Below are 20,749 nucleotides of genomic sequence, written 5' to 3'. Positions count from 1 at the left end.
TTATATTTTGTGTCTTTTTGCTTGTTTTGTAGCGACAAAAAAATAAATGCAGCATTTCTCTGAATAGTATGATAATAAATAGCAACTGGAGAGTGATTGGAAAAAAATAACTTTATAGTAAACTGTTAATTTACATCCCGGACCTGTCAGTTATAATCTATATATACGTAACTAGCCCTCAGTTTATAACAATTTTCTAAAAACACTGTTTTGATACAAGTACACATTTCTGTGTCAGAAAATAACTACCACATCTGAGAAATCCATAACTTGATGCTTTTTTTCCCCTCTGCCCTTATTGGCACGGGATCATTTGAAGCGAGCGCTCCTGGAATATGGAAGACAGGGTGGGGGCTGGGAGTCGTGATCACCTGTAGGTGTATGTCAACCACACACCATCAGCGTTGACTGTGTTTTTTCTAATTACTCTGCTTGAGACGGTCGCCAAAAGTTTTGCACTGCTGCAGGTTTACATTTACAAACAGACACAGATTACTGAAAGAATCCTTAGCAAATGACTCTAAAATTGTACTTGCATACGTGAGGATTTATTAGCCTTCATCAATGATGCAATAACATTTAACTTGTTTACTTAGTGGTTTATTATGCTTCACTTACTAATCCCAATGCTTGTTTTTCACTGTTTATTAATTACTTGCACCCACTTAAAATTAAATATGACTTACTGTTGTTTGCTTAAAAGTAAGAACTTTTATAAACAATTTACAAATATTTATAACTACTTAATCAATTGTGAATAACCTTTTATTAATGTCCTATTACCATTTATAACCACAGATGTAAATGTGTATTTTAAATGTTGATCTTTTAACAATTACTGTTAATAACTTGACCTTATCAATAGCCAGATAATACTTTCATAATACCTTAACATATTATCCCAGGAATATTATTAATGAGCTATATCTTATGTATAAATAATGAGTAAATTATGTATTTCATATTCATTTTATATCATTTGTTATGATTTATAAATCATGATATATCAGAAAGTGACACTTACTTATCTACCACCATACACTGTTCAGGTAGGGAAAACAAGTCCATTATTTTGTTAGGCACCCAAAAATTTACCTGAGTACTGATCTGAAATTATGTCTTCATTCTGCCATTTAACATACAATATTGTCGTCTACTTAGTGAAGAGTGAATAAAGACATGATTTTGGATACAGCAGTAAGCAAACAGTGACAATTTGCAGCTACATTGATTGTCAGGTGGCGGATGTTGGAGTGATGTCGAGTGCAGCTGCAGATGAGACTGAGACTCATATTTATCATATTTTCTCAAATGAAGATTGGAAACGTTTCCACCAGGTTCTCTTGGCTGTGGCAAATTTTTAACATATGCACAAAATTCAAACTGCTCCACACAGCTGTGCAAGAGCACTACATTCAGAGAAAGTCCTCCTTCTATCTTGTAATAATTACAGCCTCGCAGTCTTTATAAAGATGCTGTGTGCATTGTGTTTTGTGGAAGTTTCTTCATATTTTCTAAGTGGGAAAGTTCACATTTTCCTTAGTTTATGTCCAACTGTCACCTTGGGAGAAGTTGAAAGTGCGAGTTTATTGTTTTATTCACAACTGGTCAGTAATGGCCAGTAGTTTAAAAAAAAAAAAGAAGTTTAAAATGCTCTTTTAAATACATTGCGGTTATGAATATGAGGCAATGTATGTTACCTCTAATGACAAAAAGACAGCAGCTCATTTGCTCTTGTTGATTTTTCCTTATCTTTGAATCCCATAAAAAAGGCAAACAGGTGCTTTGTGATGACAGGTTCCCCATGACCGCTAATATCAGAGCGTGTCTCTGTTGTTTCTGTGACTGGAGTGGGTGCGTGGCTTACTAATTGTGTCGGCGGAGCAGAGGCACCATCACACCTGGCCAGCTGTCTGCTCCAGGGCTGTGTGATCTGTCCAGGCTGCCCACCTTCCTCTCCCATTAAGCTCAATCATGCTGGTATGCTGCAGGTCTAACTATCTTCCCATCCTTTTCCATTTAACCTCCTCCCCTTTTGCAAGTACAATAATCCTCCCTTTGGCACAAAAGGAATAGCAGAAAGACGATGGAGAATTCAAATGGAGAATTATAGGGACCTCATCAATAAACTCTTATTAGTAAAAGGTGTGTCTTAGTTTAAATGTTTGTTTTTTTCACATATATATTCTTGGAAACCTGACAAATACAGTGCATTTTAAAGTAATAATGTTGTAACAGTGACAAAATCAGCCAGATTAAATGACTGGTACAGACTGTTACATGAATAATGCAGGCTACAAGATGAAAGACAGCTTCGCCTTTTGTAGTCTGTCAGGCAGGAAGCTGGGGAGAGCCATGACTGGCTTTAAGACTACGCGACGCATCACTCTAACTGCCTGTTAGTTTGCCTAGAAGGGGAAAAAAATAATATTGATTTTTTTTTTCTCCTTATCATTGGAATTGTCATTTCACATTCATATCGCTGAGGCAGACTTTCACAAGGCTTTATTTCTCAAATTCTGTCAGAAATGTAATTTTTCATCTGTGTTAATGCTCTAAGGCAAAGTCCTGCTTCACTGCTCCTGTAGGTACAGTATCATATAGTACTTTACATCTCTTTCAAATATGTCAGACTGACAGGCCGTACATTTCAGTGAATTCCATGTGAAGTGTTTTTATTGTTCACGATGAGCATTATTCAGTGTTTCAGTGTCTCTGATGGTAGCTGTGATTAATAGCTGTCACTTCCTGAATTCAGTTTGCATGACGGAGTGCCTCATGACCTTTCTTTGAGGGAAATGGTCTGTAGTCAATGCAATATGAGGGTGTCAGAAAGCAATAAGTCAGAAACACAAAACCACAAACAGAAAACTAATTAGAAAGCACTGAAAGAGTGCACGAATCTGCCAAGGCTGCACGATCCTTTTGATTTGTAATTTCAATAACAGAAAATGTTTAGACATTTTAATCTCCATTTAGATTGAAATCTAGATCAAATTGTACATACAGTAGCAATGCAAGCGTGGTACTCATTTTATATTCAAGTATGTGCTACGATTAATGAACAAAGAGAAACAAGATGGCTCCATAAGACTGTGCTTAGACAAAGCGGTGCTTTGAGTTAAATACTAATATCAGCATTCTAAGAATGTCTAACATAATACATAGATTTCCGTTTAGTATGTTGCTGTGGTAACAATAGCCTAACTGATGCTGGATCTTTGTGGCTGCTAATACTCAGATATTGAAAAGATCCAACAATGTTATATGAGTGATGTTATTTTTATTATTATTATTTTATTATTATTATAATTCTCGATTCGAGATGCATACAAAATTATAATAACCACCGTCCGACCGCGCGCACACAAACACATTAATATAAAGAGAGGACGTTTGCTCGGTGCTTCAGTCTAATGAGTGTGCTTTGCAGTGGAAGACTTGTATTCTAGCTTGACCTGCATGGTTCGCACCGCACCTCATCATTATCTATGTTTTGAAGAAGTTCCACGCAGAACTTTCTGATGGCTGTAGTTGTCTTTGCATGTTTCCCCATGTTCACACCGGGAAATCTAATACCAGGACAGCTTTACCTTCAAAGCTCCGCACCCCCGAAAGCAGCGTGATCTTCTTCTAACCATGTTATTTAATGCAGCTGGCAGGTACCTTTTAGGCACGTTACCGCCACCTTCTGAAGGGAGTAACGCATTACAGCTAGGCCTCGGTAAAAACGGGAAATAAGGAAGAACGAAAGTCGCATGTACTAATTGATTTTGGAGATTAAAACGACTATTTGAATACTCAAAATTCGTGACCCATCTAATCATGATATGGCTTGCTTAGTTTCCTTTCTTTAATCTGAGACCCAGATGCATAATGAGCGGGACATTGGTGGTCCCTCTTTTTAATGGAAACACTGCTGTTACTGTTGTTAATATCTGCCATATTACATCTGCAATAAGCTAATAGTGCTTTATATATTGGCCTGCCAGTTTGTAGGTCTGGCACTTATACTAACATAGGCAAACCCTTGAAAGGCTGCTGGAAATACTAATGACTATTTTTATAAACAAGTATATTGGAAAAAGGGACATTTTGACTTCATTCACCCTGTAGGGGACATAAATATCTGTATCCAAATCCATTGGCAATCCATCTAAAAGTAGTCAAGAACCCAGTGGTGGTGTTAAAGCTAGCGTCTGTACGATTGAATACCAGTGTCTCTCTTGAATAGCTGTTAGATATTTCTGTCTACATCAAAGTGGAGGACTGACCAAAATATCCATGGGTTACGTGGTGAAAACTTTAAAAAGCTCTTTCTTACTCTGCTATGAAACATAATTATGTATATTCTCACCCACAGTTGTTCCTGGGAGTCATTATCGACAAAGTTTCACTGAACTCTTTTTCAGATATCCAGTTAACATTTCCAGCAAACATCAATAAAACCCAGATATCCTGCTAGCACGCTTACAAACTGGACCAGGCCTCCTTAGTGGAGGTAATTAAAACTGAGATGAAATAAAATCCACTTCACTATGCAAGTAGGAGGAAATCAATACTCACCAAAGTAGATTTGCTCGGTTTTTGGAATTTTGCCTGAATTAAAAGCAAAACAAAATACTTAAATTAATTCAAACTGGGATCCATAGCTGTTGACGATGCAATTATTTCTTTCATCCTAACTTGCTGTTCTGTTATTAATACAAAGCCCTCCTCTTATTACACACCTTTTATCTTCTCAGCATGATGTGGGCGGACCAATCAAATCGATCTCTGTGACAAACCCTGCAAGTGTTCATCTCCAGGGGGGCTCAGCTACTGATTGTGTTTGCGTTTTTCCAGATGGTCACTAAACGGAACACTCATTGATCTGGGGAATGACTACCGGCGTCACATGTCTGGGGGCAGCCTGATCATTAGAAACCTGGACAAGGACCAAGACTCCGGCGTTTACCAGTGCACGACTTTCAACACGTGGGGGTCCGTCGTTAGCCGCAGAGCCAGCCTCCAATTTGCATGTAAGTGATTCTCCAATTTCTAACACATTTCTGGCTTGGCTTTGAAACACTTATGACACTCTTGTATTTGCTCTATATCAGCCTGACATGTGGGGGAATAAGCTTATGTACATGCTCCATTTTTTTTTTTTTTCATCTACCATTCAGATTTCTCATTTAGATTGCCTGGCAATATATTTTCAAGGGGGGGAAATGGTAATCGAATGAAATGTCAGAGGCAACAAACACAGTGGGTGAGGTAGCTTCTGACTGCCTCAGAACTCCATTGATTCTCATTAGTGGTTCCAACTATGACAGCATCTGTGCTTCTTCTGAACGGACTCATGTTTCCTAAGTGATCGCCAGCCCCTGTGATCCAGACTTTAAAGCAAACAAACACAAATAATGCTTAAGAAGTGTTTGTATCTTTGTAATAACCAGCCTGACTTTATGTATAATAAATTCAGCAGATTGTGAGCCGATCTGACGGTGACAGGCTGTCTGCTGCTCTGGCAGCCTGCTGCTTTAAAGAAAAAAAGGCAAGCTGGGGAGTGATGCTGCGGAGTAGGGTCTTACCTTCCAGACAAGCACTGCAGAGGCACCTCTCCTCTGTTGATCAAGTCTGCTGACTATTGATCATGTCCCAAGGATAGAGAGCCTTTCACTTCCTCTCAGGAGATGGACTGCCATTATCCCTATAGCTCAGTAATGAATCTCACTTGTGAGGACTGGGTGAAGAGAAGAGCTGCTTGAAATGTATTGTCGTGCCTAATGCGCAGTGAGGGAGGTCTAGGAGATCAGCAAGGCTGATACTTCTGTTTTTCCGTGTAATGAGGCCACTGGCCTAAGATAGAAATGTCATGCCTTCTTTCCTGCTTTGCTTTGCTTTGCCTTCAAAATTCTGCTGCAACCACTAAAAGCACGTACTACTGCAGGTAATTTCTTACAGCATAAACAACCAAAATAATGGTCAAAATGAATTACAAAACTTCGGTTTCAAAATTCAGCTTCGATACAACTTAGGTCAACAAATTGCTGAGATCTGGGAATGCAGAAAACCGTCAGACAGGAGAGAAACATGACCACTCAGACGATCAGACCAGTCACAAATATACTAGCAGTGACTTGAATAATCTGGCTAAACTATTGGATTCTTTACACCCTATCTGATTGACATGTTTGTAGCCTTGCCGAACTTTGCTATAGTGGACAGAGACACTACAAATGATGTAACTGAGTACAATTTTACCATAACCTATACAAACGATGGGCAAAACAAAAATACCCATCATGATGCCACCCATTGGTTTGTGACCAGCTGTTTTGAAGCCTCATCTGGCGTTTTAGTTGTCGCAGTATTGACCATATTTGGACAAGCTGGGGAACACTATGCCTGCCTACCTATGCTGGCAACCCGGATACAACCAGGCATTAATCAAACCGGGACCCCAAACATGCCTCTTTGAGGCTTAACATCTAATTAATTATGGAAATATTTCCAAAGTTACCACAAGATAACTCATCACAAGGAGTGACTTTAGCTAATGAGACTATTATGACTTGTAGAAAAAGTATATTAGCTTTTTTTTCATGAAAGAAGTTGACATCATTTGAATGGGATTCAACAGGAGTCAGAGGTTTTTTAAACCTAGTGGCCCTCAGTAGTATCACACTTTGATTTACTTCTGCTTAGGTTTTACTTTTCCAACCCAGAGCCCACGTCCATTTTTATATAGTCTATTGTTGTAAATAAGATTAATCTTTCTTATGAATGTCTCACATACACGTAAAGAGTTGTATTGTGGTGCCTCTGACGCAGTTATTATTAGCTTTCTACAAGAACCCTGGCAGAAACCAAAGATTGCAGGGATTGTCTCTACGGTGGCGACATTGCTCAAACCAATCATTTCCGAGCTGTAATGGGCAGTCTTGTAATGTCTGGGCCAGCCACTCTGGTATGGCAGAGACTGATTCTGCTTGCAAAGAAATCACTGCAGCTACATTGAGTTTGGCCTCTAGGTTTCCGAGTTACAGTGTGTGGTCAGTTCACTCCAGTGAAGCCCATTATTCTTCTGCTCAGAGGCCATTGAAGAGAGAAGTGTATACCCCCAGCACTGAGTCCAGCTACACCTTAACCCTTCTATGTACAGTTTTGCAGGATTTGGGTGAAGGAGACGCCCTCTCCTTGTTTATCATTAGTAATTATTATGAATGCTATGATTAACCTCCCACTGATTCTGAAGGCATTTCCTTTATAAATATCTACTGCTGTTATGCTGAGCTTTTTCAATCAGCCCGGTATATGAATCTTGCTCCAGCACAGCTCCTCAGAGTTATAAATGTTATTCGGAGATGGACTCTGTATTTACTAAGACAGCCTGGTGAGATCAGAAGGACACTGCATCCGTCTGTATTTCAAGTCGGCCATCTCCTCCTGTGGCCTCTTTGGTGTCTTGCCGTGACTTGGCTCTGTTTGATTCCACTGCGGTCATCAGAGAGCTGCTCATTAATCTTACCAACACTCTGTCCCACTTCTCTCCATAATCTTCCTTCTCCTAATTTCCCTTATCGGTCACACTGACTTTCTTTTGTTTGTGTTTGGAAGGCTTACTCTAGGCTGTTAGCCAGAGGGTGCAGACAGAGTACAGAGCGGACTGCGGCAGCTTCCCTCCATCAGTCATGAAGCCAGGGGTGGTTTATCATCCCAGGTTTAGGTTTTGTGTGCCAGCAACTGCTCATTCATTTGCAGGGGGATAGATTGTGCTGAGAGTATTGATGGGGAAGCTAATGCTTTTAAGTGCAAGATTACACCACATTTAATAATGATGTTACTTATTGCTGCTGGCACTGCAAACTGTCATTTGTCATGCACGCTCTCCCGTGTTTGCGCAGTCCACACAGCATTTCCTTTCTCCCCTCGCTCATTTTATCCTATTTCAGCCTCATCTCTTTCTTGTGCTAAAGTGTAGTGTTGCAGGGTAAACGTCACCAAGTCAGGTCCATCTATTTCATCAGCACCCCGGATGCCTTTGAAAGTGTTGGAGGCTGTCAGGAGGGTGTCCCGGGGCAATCAATGATGCCCTATTAAAGTCCCAGCGCTCCAAATGTAACATCACAAATATGCCTCAGAGAATAAGTGAAGGGAGTTTTGGAAAACGTATGTCCCCTTTCTTCAAAACTGTCCTTAAGAAACCCTTGTGAATATAAACTATATCTAAACACACGTTTTGGCTGTCTGACACTCAGAACTATCGTGGTTATACATTTTTTTTCTTTTCTTTTTAGCTGCAGTCTAACTCTATTTCAATCTTATTTGACTCATCAGATCTCGATAACTTCAAAAGTCAAACAGTGAGGAGTGCTGTCAACGTCCGTGAGGGGCAAGGAGTGGTTCTCTTGTGTGGACCACCTCCACATTCTGGAGGTAAGTTTGCCATATCAGGCTTTTGTAGCTGTTGTCTCTTATTTGAGGGGGACTCTTTTCATTTTTTCAAGTTCTTAATCATCATCCCCTAAAATTGTTTACACAGGTTTAAACCAAACTCCACCAGGGTGTTTTTCTTTCTTTCTTTAGTCTATTTTTGTAATTCAAATTAGTCTCAAAGAAATACAGTTACTGTCTGTAAATATGAAAATAAGGCAATGAGATAGATGGTTAACTGAGCTTAACACAAAGACTTTGAAACAAGTAAACAGCTACTGTATCTGGACACTGTCAGAATGTGACAATATCTGCATAACAGCACCTCTAAATAATAGCACTGTATTCATTTGCTTCTTCTGAAAAAGGTGTGGTTATAAAGAGGTCTAGGTACTAAAATTATAACCGAGATAAAAATGTCTAGCCAACATGTGTCACTGTCACGTTTTGACTTGCCAACGTGAAGGAAAGTACATGCATGAATGACCGGCCTGTTTTCATTTCAAGTGGTAAAGAGTAATAGAGTCTGCATAGCAATGAGGTTGTGGGTGGCTGGATGCAACAAACAAAGAATTTAGGGAAATTTGAGTCCGTGGGAAAGCATAAGTAAACCTGGACTTTATTTAGGTAACGTAAGTACATAAGTTACTTACGTAACATACATTAAGTAACTTCTTTATTTTAATCCAAACCATTATCTTTTTTCTAAACCTTATCGCATGGTTTTTGGTGCCGAAACCTACTTTTCATGGCTAGTCAAGGCAAAATGTGACACTGACACGGCATCCTCTCGTGAACTGACAGGTGTATTACACACTTTGGCATAATCGCAGGTTGAGGTTTATGCATAATACATGAATTATTGAAGGAGCTGAAGGGTGAATTTTGCTGTCTGTTTCCAAACTGTTTCCAGTCTTTATGCTAAACACCATGAAACTGTTGGCTGTAGCCCTTTATTTATGCACCTCCACACATTCAAAAAAGATGCTTTAATTGTGCAAGTGAGAGGCTAACACTGTCTTCTATAAATGAGAGGCCACAAATAAGAAGATAAAGACGCAGGCTGCACTCTGCAGAAAACTGAGAGCATGCACAATGGTTGCTGCCGAGCTTGTCACCCTCTTGATACAATAGCTTGCACATTGGAATGACCAATTTCTTTCACAAGTTAACAGTTTGTAGCACAGTGCATTGTGCAGCTGGTCTATGGGATAATGGGTGAGAGTACTCTGTGTGAAATACAGTTTGACAGCTTCTCTCGCTGACATAGGCTTATACGCGGTTGGCTACTGTAACCGTGGCGCTATTGTGTTTTCCCACATTTTCAGAAGTGATTGAAAGTAAAGCAGCGCAAGCCAACTGTCCCTTTATTCCTTCATTGCCCTGTTGCTCCCTCCACAGCTCTCTCCCCCTGTCCTTTGTATTTTGCTCTTTTTCTTTTTCTCTCTTGAATTTTGAAAGCATTGATGTGTCACATAACCTTCAACTCCGCTGAACTTTATCTGACACCTACGGTAGGAGGGATTCCTTTTGGTTTTCATTACGCTTGATTAGCTTTGAAATCTTCAGCAGCTTTTTCCTCCGCCACCACATGCGTTATCACACCACCCGGTTAGGAAAATTAAAATGCAATTCTTTCACAAGTAATTGTTATCGTACCACTTTTGTACTCCAACATAGATATTTGCTCACTGAAGCGGCCTCTTTGACACTTCTTTGTGTTACAGAAAAGCTCTTTTGTTGTATTTTCACTCCTTGCTTGGCAAAATTCTATCACTGATCATTACAGCCACATAGTTCAGACGGAGTTTATGCTGACGCTGAACTATGTGGCTCTTGCTTGCCTAATCAGAAGGAGCTTTATATCTGCATGGCTGCATCCAGCTCGAACGTTGCATCTCCTCCAAAGCTGAGTGGCTCTCTCCCTCGGGGGCATTGAATATGATTGACAGTCACTGCATGCACCTTTTGACTCAGAACCCCGTCACCTCCGAAGTGGTAGATTACACAGATCATCTCCTCGCTCTTGGACATCTGTGCAGTGTTCGCTTCTTGAAAATGACGCAGTAATTCATCATGGCAGGCTTCTCCTTTCTTATGGTTGACATGCCACTTGTGAAGGGGCAGGGCAACATATTCCTACCCCCCTATGTCAATCCATCCATCCATCCCTCAATCCATCCCTTCATTCATTCAGGCCACCCAGGAACTTAGTCACTCGGGGACCCACGGAATGGAGGCCATGTGTCAGGGGAGGACCACTGACGCGCTGTAATCCATTTTGTTTCGCTCCCTTTCATTTGGTCTCCCATTCTTTCTGCCCTGATAGCTAATACATTCACCATGTCTTGGTATCTCATCCCAAGGAAACTGAGATAAGGGGAGGAAAATGATGTGATATGCTAACATTTTCTTTTGAACCAGCTGTCCATGTCGTAGTAACCAATGTATCTAATATGTGTGGAATCAGCCGAGGTGTGAAAGTGGACCACTGCTGTGCTAAGTTAAACTCTTTTTCTTTCTGTTTACAGAACTGACATTTGCATGGATCTTCAATGAATACCCGTACTTTGTCCAACAAGACAGGCGTAGATTCATCTCTCAAGAGACCGGGAGTCTGTACATCGCCAAAGTGGACCCCTCAGATGTGGGCAATTACACCTGTGTGGTTAACAACACTGTTACAATGGAGAAGGTTCTCAGCTCGCCAACACCACTGGTCCTCAGGAATGATGGTAATTACTTGAAATCACATTGTGGCTTTAGTTTACGTCAACTACTCATGATAATTTAGTCATTTCGATTATACTTAAATGTCTCATCAGATGTTTCTGGTCATTGCTTTGGTGATTCCATTAAATTAGACAAATTCCCATATTTGTGTTCTTTTATATAGCTCGTAGATAGCTGACAAATCCTATTTGTGTCAACATGAATAAAAGAGTGTTTTACAGAAAAAAATGACAGTTTTAGCCCGAGTGTTCTGTAACATTACATCAGTGGTATAGTTGACTTTATCCCATCATGTTAAAATATACATTGACAGCATCTGATGACATCAAATGCCACTGTTGACTGCACATTTACTGGGCAAAAGCCAATATTATTTTTTTTTAATTTTTAGGTCAGCTAGAACATTTTAATTATCTACAGTTGAGTAAATTTACTGGTGGTAGTCATTACGGCCAGCAAAATCAGCAGTTGCTGGCTTAAGCTTTCACTTGGTACAGCTTGTTAAATAAAATCGCAGCTCTTGTAATTTGTAAATTGTTCTCTTTCAAATTCCCTTATAAAAACAGTTAATTGATCATGTGGCGTAATGGTTAAGAACAACTTCAGGGTTTTCCACCAGGAAAAATCCCAATGGCTCCCGCTAGAACCAGTGATGAGGTTGAAGGAATAGAACAGACAAAAGATTTTATTAAATTGAAAAAAGGTTTTAGTTACTAAGCCAAACACTGGGTATCTCGATAGAAGTCCCACAAACATTTCAAAAAGACTACAATAATCCAAAAGGAACAAAAGAGGTAAAAATGAGACACTAAAACAAGAAGAACTTGGAGAAACAGAGAACTTACTGGGTTAGAAAATACTCAAGACATCGGGCAAACTCAAACAACAAACTGACAAAGAGGGAAGGAGAGCACACAGGCAGGGAAATACACCAGGGAGGGAAGCACAACGAGGGACAGATTTTATAACTGATTTGTAAAGCAGCACTAAATAATTTGTTTACCATTAATGAAGCCACTAATTACAAATGTGGTATAATGTTCCACTCAAACCACTGTTTTGATTGGTATTCCACTCATCACGCAGAGCTTTCATGAGATGCCTTCAGGCTTGTATTACTGCCAAAATGTCACAGATTATTACTAACTAATCACTGAGATGATCAGAGTATGGATTGTGTGTTGAGAGAGTTGCAGCTCCATATTCTTAAGCTTGTCCACGTGGTGTGTACGATACATGCACAAGATTCAGCTCTTGCTTTCAGACTGTGGGGTTGTAATTAGTACATCTATCTCTGCAACGAAGTCTTTGACCTGCCCTAGTGATGTGAATATAAATAAAGTCATAAATGAAGTCACATTGCCGACTGTGATAAATCTATACCAAGCAAGTCTTTTCCCTGAAGTGCTGTCTGAATCTTTTATAACCCACCTCTGATTTCTTTTCCTCTCTACAAGCCCTTTAGTGGTCACTTTTGCTCTGACTTTTGTGCTAGCTGTCCCGCTGCGTTACTGCTCTCTCTCTCTGATCCAATATGAACCCAATGTCTGCTGTTAATCATTGATGTAAAAAGCTTGTCATCTATTGTGTCCCTTTTGTAGGAGTAATGGGTGAATATGAACCCAAAATAGAAGTTCATTTTACTGATCCGGTTCCAGCTGCAAAAGAATCAGTGGTGAAACTGGAATGCTTCGCTCTGGGAAAGTAAGTCAGCCTCATGGTATGTGTGTGTGTGTGTGTGTGTGTGTGTGTGTGTGTGTGTGTGTGTGTGTGTGTGTGTGTGTGTGTGTGTGTGTGTGTGTGTGTGTGTGTGTGTGTGTGTGTGTGTGTGTGTGTGTGTGTGTGTGTGTGTGTGTGTGTGTTTGTGCGTGTGACATAAGCTGTAGGCTGATTCATACATGAATTTATGCTACTCAAGATGATTTAAGAATGCACTGGCGTAGTATTATTCATTCTCACACTCATCAATCCATAGCAGAGCAAGGGCTGCAACACTAGAAGACAAGAGAGCTGAAATCAAAGTTCTTTTAAGAGCATTTGAAATCTGAGCAATCACAGTATGATTTGTAGGGAACAATAATTCACAAGGCTTTTGCTTCAACTACTTTCCCGCTTGTGCTTAATCGCACTTTGATCACAGAGACTGACAGTTGCATCCTGGGAACTTTTTGTTCCTGTTTTGCAGCCCTGTCCCAGAAATCAGCTGGAGGAGAACTAGCGGTGTCCCTTTCCCCAGCAAAGTCAAAATGAAGAATTCAAACGGCGTCCTTGAAATCCCGAATTTCCAGCAGGAAGACGCGGGGACGTACGAATGTATGGCGGAGAATCGGAGAGGCAAAAATGCTGCGCGGGGTCGTATTTCATTCCATGGTAAGTGAACCATTTCAAATTGAATGACAGTGGAAGCATGGAGACACTGGGGTGAATGTAACAGATATTCGCACTTGTACAAGAAACATGCAGCTGACCCACAGCTGGAATCCCAGTTATTGGACAGAAAACACATCTACATGTGGGGCATATTGTTGCCACACCATTTTAAAATAAGCTATGGATCCAGTGGGTAGAAGTGAAAAGTGAATTTTATTTCAGCGCCTTCAAATTAATTTTCAGTTAATATTCAAATCTGTTTACCAATTCTGTCTGTGTCATTACACTGATAATCCACTTGTTGAGTTTTCACTTTGATGCAAGTTTTAACTTTAATGCGAGGCTGGTTTTACGGCTTTATGATTTCTGATGCCACACTTTATTAATCCAGTGCTTCTATAATTAAAATACATGTTTGAATAGGTAATCCTTTCATTCATTCCAAGCTAAACCTCACTGGCTCCAGACAATGACGGACACAGCCCTCTCTATAGAGGAAAGCCTCTTCTGGGAGTGTAAAGCCAATGGGAAGCCGAAACCATCCTACAGCTGGATCAAGAATGGGGAGCAAGTGATGGCTGAGGTATGGAAATCTGTTAGATTTATTATGGTAATGCTGACAAACCATAGAAAAAACACAGGATTGGATGTAGAGTTGTATCTCCTCTGTATATGTGTCTCATCAGTGTTTCTTTCTGCTCAGTTTATGCTTTGATAAGTTTGTAGCCACAATATTTTGACCTGGTTTATCAAGTCCTTTTCACAGTTTGGTTTTGGCTGTAATGTTTAATGACTTGCTGAGGTAAATCTGCCAATCCCTTTTCCCTAATATGGATAAGAGATCATCTATGTTAATGCAAGGTGTAAATGCACAAACACCACCTCAGGATCGGAATGCAATTGGATCAGCCGCATCATGTTTGGAGGTGGTCTGACATTGCAATCGGATCTGAGCCAGATCTAAATTCCATTCCTACAGTGTCGACAAACACAATGAGTGTACGTTTCTACTGAATTTACAGCTAATGAATAGTTGGTACATTGTCCACTTAATACCTAGATTATAGTTAAGAAACCGATGTTCTACACCCCTTGCGGCACTGAGGATCCCTGGTTGGCTTAGCAGTTTAAAAATCAGTCATAATTTGAGTATCATCATAGTAAATAAATATAATAAATAGGAGAATAAAAGATCTTTTGCTATATTCTTAGTGCTTTTTTTTTTTTTTTAGCATTGCCTCTTTTGTATATCTAAGATGCATGTTAATTCACCACTGCGTCTTCATCTTTCACAAGCTGAACATATGGGGAATGGCACAAGTCTCTTTTGTCTTTTTTTCCCACCTTTCTCCTTTCTCCTTCCCTGCTGTCTCCTACCTTCATGGTGCACCAATAATTGCCATTGTGCCTTTAGACATAATAAGATGGCCTGGCAATGGATATGCAGAACAGTTTCTCTTTTTCTCCACAGGGCCGGGTACAAATTGAAAACGGGGCCCTTTCCATAGCAGCGCTAAACCTGTCAGATTCCGGGATGTATCAGTGTGTGGCTGAAAACAAACATGGCATTATTTATTCCAGTGCCCAACTAATGGTGTTAGGTAAGATTGTGTCCCTCCTTCTGCTTTTATCCTGCTTATCTGTCTATGCGTTTGATCATCTCCTTAGATAAAAACCAGCAGCCTGCTATAACGTTCCTCAGCAATCAGTCTGCACACTCATTTGATGTCACCATGCACTCCGCCAGAAAATATATGAATCTGAGAGTGTCTCATTTTACTTTCAGTCGTTTCATCTATTGATTTGGATACTATAAACTCATTGCTTTGCTGCATTGTGAATGCTCTCTCGTGTAGACGGGGTATTGATTTATTTGCAAAGCTTTGATGACTTCCATCTGACTAGCTCGATGAGAAATTAGATTTTCTCTCGATACATGTGATGACACTTCATGGTCCTAATGATGGCGAACAAAATGTGATGAGTGCAGGCAGGAGCTGGTGGCTGAAGACATGACGAGCGTAGATGTTGTTTGTGTGTATTTGTGGGATCAGTGGGTTCATAACCTTGAGTGTAATGGGCATTTGGGGTCAGATTGTGCTGCGATTTCAAGCTGCTTTCTCTGAAAGCTCATGAAGAACTAATCTCAAATACAGCACAGCTAATCTGCAACGGTTTAGGTTGCCTATGTTTTTTTAATCTCATACTTTATCTGCTCCCCTATGTACAGCTTCATCTCCTAGTTTCGCCAAAAGTCCGTTAAGAGCCTTGCTAAAAGCTCGCTCAGGCAGCGAAGTCACTTTTGAATGCAAGCCTGAGGCCTCACCCCCAGCAATTAGCCTGTGGAAGAAAGGGAATGAGATCCTGCAGAGAACTGAAAGGTAGGATAAAAGTCCAAGTGCATATTCCTCCTCGCAGCTTTCACTCACATTCACTGCAAGCCGACTTGTTTCGATAGCGTATTTGGCATTTGTGCAAATGCATAAAAGTAAAGACTAATTAGGAGAATGAGAGCAGTGAACCCACCAAGAAAATTGCACATAGCTAATATATTGCATGCACCCTCATGTGCAAAGTGCTTTATGTGATGGATGGAGATGGTGGATGGTCATATCAACACTGCATGCATTAAATATTTAAGAAGACAAAATATTAACAAATGGACTCTGTCCTAAAGATGAAGTCTATCCATTTCTAGACCGAGTAAGAGATTTGAAAAGTATGACTGAAGCTGTCGCATGTGTAATTATCTACTTTATCATGACATACAAAGAGATACAAGAGTTTGATTGATGTAATCAGCAAAACTGTAGAGATGAAAGCCTTTCCGCAGATTGGAGGGAAGAGAGTTTCTCACTATTCTCAAAACTCTGCACGCTGACACGATGAAGACAATGAGCAAACATCAAGCACCACTTTCATCAGTATAAAGTGGTGCTTGATTTAGTTTGTTGTCTGATTTTGTATTGAATACAAGAAGACGTCATATAAAACTAAAGAACCAATTAAAGGTGGAGAGTTCCAAAAGCAAATCGGATAAGAAATGACACATTTGAGCAATCTGTCTGCAGACTTTTCATCATCCCGAATGGCTTGGGAAGGAAAGCCTTGACAGTGACTAAACCCTGCTGCAAGTCAGCATGTGCACGTCAAGAATTTGTATCACACAAACACACGCACACACACACACACACACATGCACACGCACAACAGGCAAGACAGACTGAATAAGAACAACTCAAACACAGGCATCCCAGTGTGCTGAAGAAATGCTGTTTGAATCACTCCCATGCTGCTTATTGAAAAGGAGGTTAGAAACAGAACAATAGTAGCAAAGCGTCTTGTCAAAACAGCACAGAGGCTCTTTAGTTGGTACCAGACGGGAAGCTGCATCTAAAGCTTCAGAAAATTGGTGAACGTCCCAAGCCAACTGACATTTAGTGCATTATATGTGAAGCCCACATACTCTTTCAAGGTGCACAACATGGCATGTATGCAGACACTGGAAGGGAAATGTTGTCTAATATCGGCAGCCATGCCATGCTGTAAATTGGAGCAGTGTGCAGAAAATAATTGTTGCACATAATTGAATAAAAAGGGAAAAAGTAGCACTTTTTTTTTTTTTTTTCTGTTAACCATTAGAAGCTATAGTTCAGTTATGATTCTTCTCATTTGTGCTAGCACAAATTTTGAAATTAGCATTATCATGTAATTAACGCTTGGGGCACTGTTCTTGTTTTTGTTGATTGGACATGTTTTTAATCAGGAGAATGAGAGCAATGAAAAATATATGATTTTTATATTTAGCTTGCAGAGTACTATATATTGGGCTTTTGTTTAAAATAAAGCTATTCAGTGACACCCCCCCCCCCCAACATGATATGGGCTCCTCACTGACCTTAGCAACATAAAGCCTGTTACGCACATTTTTCAGGAATTTGCTCATGGATGCTCTTTGTAAACTATTTCTTCATTTTGTTTTGTGTCCCAGAGTTTAGCCGACTGCTGAGTCAGGGGGAAGGGTCACCCTGCCTGCTGCTTACCCACCTTTAAGAATTACATTTTTCTGGGATTTAGTGGAGAGCTTTTAGGTACCATGAGGGTCAACATGCTTGAACATGACAGGAATATAATTCTGGTAAAAACACCACAGGGCAAACGTATTACATTGAGACGACTCCTAAAATAGCTGACGTGAATACATTGAATATCTATACAAAGTAATGACTACATATGGGATCAAAACAAAGCCAAGCCCTTCTGTCTGTCTGTACAATTTTCAATTTAGTAACCAGCTGTTCTACTTCCTTCAGGATTACTTTGCTTCCAAACGGAACATTAAAGATTGCCAATGTAACTAAACGGGATGCAGCGAGCTACACATGCATTGCTAAGAATCAGTTTGGGACAGCAAGCACAACTGGGAGGCTGCTTATCACTGGTAAGTCCTGGTTTTCTTCATTCAATAACTGCCTAAAAAAGTAAATCACCCTTACTTAATTGACCTTTCTCTATGCCCCGCCCCCGCTTTTATAAGATCATGCCTATTATGCCAAGCTTGAAAAGCTTTAAGCACCGCTTGTATGCAGTTTTCATTGATAACAGTGGAGATTTCTCTCTAAACTCTCGTGGTAATTTTTGAAGCAATGGATTCTTGATTTCAAACAGAAAGTGTCTCAATTTGTACCTGGTTGATTATAATGGCTGTTATGACTTTAGGGTTAGGATTGACATGAACTCAGGGGCCATGGAGGGAAAAACAAATAATTTGGTAATTTTCGGTTATCAATTTTATTTTGTTTTCTTGCCAAGATTGATTCTACTATTATTCCTGTTCAGCTGATGCTGTTCAAGGTTGACTGGTCTTTAAGTAATTGGTGATATTCACGTGGTTAATGTTGTAGTTGTAGTGGTAATACAGAAAGCAGGTGACTGTGTGTAAAAACTGCAAACGCCCAAACAAAATTCACAAAATATTTTTGTTTTTACTTCCTCTCACACGAAGATAAAATTCTGATTAGTATTGCCATGGTAGATATATCCAGTAATGGGCACAACTAAGCTTTTACTTTAAGCATCAGCTAAGCATCAGCTGGTTGCCTATTCTGTTGTATTAAAATGGATGTAGGTTTAAATGATGCCGTCCACAGTGATTGATTGATGATATGAATAACAAACACTTATTCGGAAATTCATATTAATCTGAAACCAGGCCATCTGGTGATAGCTTCAATTTTTTTGTACAGACAAGTGAATGATATTGATCCTCTCATTCCTTCAAATATGCAATTAATGGCTACATAATATGATACCATGCTAAGTCTGTAGCCTAAAAATGAAAAGAAAAGCAAAAGAGGTTGAAGCTTTACAGATCTTGGTAAAAAGTCATCATCATCAGCAGTTAGCATGTACAGTAATACAGAATGTAATATAACAGTCTGATTAGGTGTTATTTATGGAAATACACACGTTGCTTTGACAAAAACACAATGAACTTTACTGTTTCTAAAAATGCCAAACTTTAAGCAAAGCACATGAGGATGATGATGGAACAAGGAGTTTGGTAAGTCAGTGCAGAGCAGGTCAGAGCAGCAAATGCTTACATAGTGGTTAGCAGAATCCAAGGCTGGTGTTCCACAAGGTCATATGTCAGACCTTTGAAGCATATACATAATTGCCCACTTGTGTTTACTCTTGGCCCCATAAATAATGCTAGGTTACTACTAGATGTAATATAGTGGTTAGCCAGCCATGCATGTGTCACAATTTTGTAATTATGATTTTGTTTCTGGAAAGACAATAAAAAAAAAGACATCTATATATATGCCACGTATTTTTCTGTGTAAAGCTAATAAAGCTATGATTAGGCAACTGCTTCTTGGCAAAGGGTCAGTTTCCTGGCAGTTCTTCCAAAATAGTCCACCTATTTATTGTCAATTTACCGTATGGCTTGAAAATCCTTTCATTTCTCCCTCTTTTATGTTTATCTTGCATTGCATATGTACCGTTAACAACCAAGGTTATTGTGAAATGAATATAACTGGTATACATTATGCAAAATAGCAGTAAAGCAAGCAACAAACATTATCCTTGATTTAGTTAAAGGTCATTATTTATGAGTGCAGTGACATAACACGTTCATGTAGTCCCCCAGTTGAATTTGTTGTGTGTGTAGCCACCTAACGTATTTTTCTCATTAGCGTCCATTCTTCTCGCACACTGACAGCTGAACCATTTAATGTCATAGAATTTAATTACTGTGACCTTTCCTCAACATACTCCGAGGCCCCCAATCTAACACAGTCACCAGCGGGAATGTGCTCCCATCTCTGTAATCCTGTTTCGAACATTTTCTCCCAAATTGATCCCGGAACATGAAGTGCGAACCGGAGATGTCATTAAATGTTACTAATGGACAGGCTTGGAATTTAAGTGCTTATTAAAATCAGGAAAAGCCCACATCCATGGGTAATTTAATGATGGTGACTTGATTTAGCTGTGAATTGTGAGTGAGATAGTAGTTGCAGAGGTCACGGTGGTGTTAGAGGTTCTGGTGGCAGAGACATTAACATGCGTACGCTGTCATCTGTTGTCTGGCCAGAGCCCACCAGAATCACCATGAGGCCTACTAACATGGAGATTATTGTTGGCGAGAGCATCGTGCTACCCTGCCAGATTGCTTCAGATCCAGCCCTGGATGTGTCTTTCTCATGGGCATTCAACGGCCAGCTCATCGACTTCCAGCGAGACAGCGATCATTTCGAAAGAGTGGGCGGGGTGAGTCATCTCGAGCATTAAACTGAGTCTTTCTGGCTATTCTGGGATTAATTGGAACATACTGTGCAATGTGCAAGGGTATGCTCCATTGCCCGGCTGAGGGCTTCTTAGACACCAATAATACCCAAGTGAAGAGATTTCTGGCAAGTCTTGTACATTTGAAAGTTTTCCTGTGGTTAGGGGTGAACAGAATATCAAAAAAATAATGATATCTATGAGGAATCAGTTACATTCAGACAGTCATATGCTGTAAAAGCCTCAATGAAAGGCACTATCACTTCAATAATCGAGATCCTTACCTTTTGAATTGGCTGTGTAAGCCACCCACCTCTAAGAATATTTTGATGAAATGCCATTTCAGTCTTACAGAGGGTCCTCATTAATAAAGTCTTTATACTTTTCATCCCTTCAACTTCTGATTCCCGTACCTCAAAGGAGAACATTTTCT

At 39.9% G+C, this 20,749-nt stretch overlaps 1 protein-coding gene across 1 annotated transcript in view; it reads left to right on the top strand.

Moving 5' to 3' along the window:
• The window catches only part of cntn3b (contactin 3b), a 50,572-nt gene that overhangs the window by 17,289 nt on the left and 12,534 nt on the right, over positions 1 to 20,749 (top strand). The window contains exons 4-13 of the mRNA XM_069714607.1: positions 4,846 to 5,021; positions 8,326 to 8,424; positions 10,953 to 11,156; positions 12,756 to 12,858; positions 13,340 to 13,524; positions 13,971 to 14,107; positions 14,996 to 15,125; positions 15,755 to 15,905; positions 17,838 to 17,965; positions 20,126 to 20,301. Coding sequence (XP_069570708.1) covers positions 4,846 to 5,021; positions 8,326 to 8,424; positions 10,953 to 11,156; positions 12,756 to 12,858; positions 13,340 to 13,524; positions 13,971 to 14,107; positions 14,996 to 15,125; positions 15,755 to 15,905; positions 17,838 to 17,965; positions 20,126 to 20,301 — 1,489 coding nt within the window. The remainder of the gene's footprint in view (positions 1 to 4,845; positions 5,022 to 8,325; positions 8,425 to 10,952; positions 11,157 to 12,755; positions 12,859 to 13,339; positions 13,525 to 13,970; positions 14,108 to 14,995; positions 15,126 to 15,754; positions 15,906 to 17,837; positions 17,966 to 20,125; positions 20,302 to 20,749) is intronic.

This window comes from Brachyistius frenatus, unplaced genomic scaffold (assembly GCF_029030835.1).
Source record: "Brachyistius frenatus isolate BFR_SWC_R1_liver_20210118 unplaced genomic scaffold, ASM2903083v1 Contig_4, whole genome shotgun sequence".
NCBI lineage: Eukaryota > Metazoa > Chordata > Actinopteri > Embiotocidae > Brachyistius > Brachyistius frenatus.
This window is presented reverse-complemented; position numbering and strand designations above follow the sequence as displayed.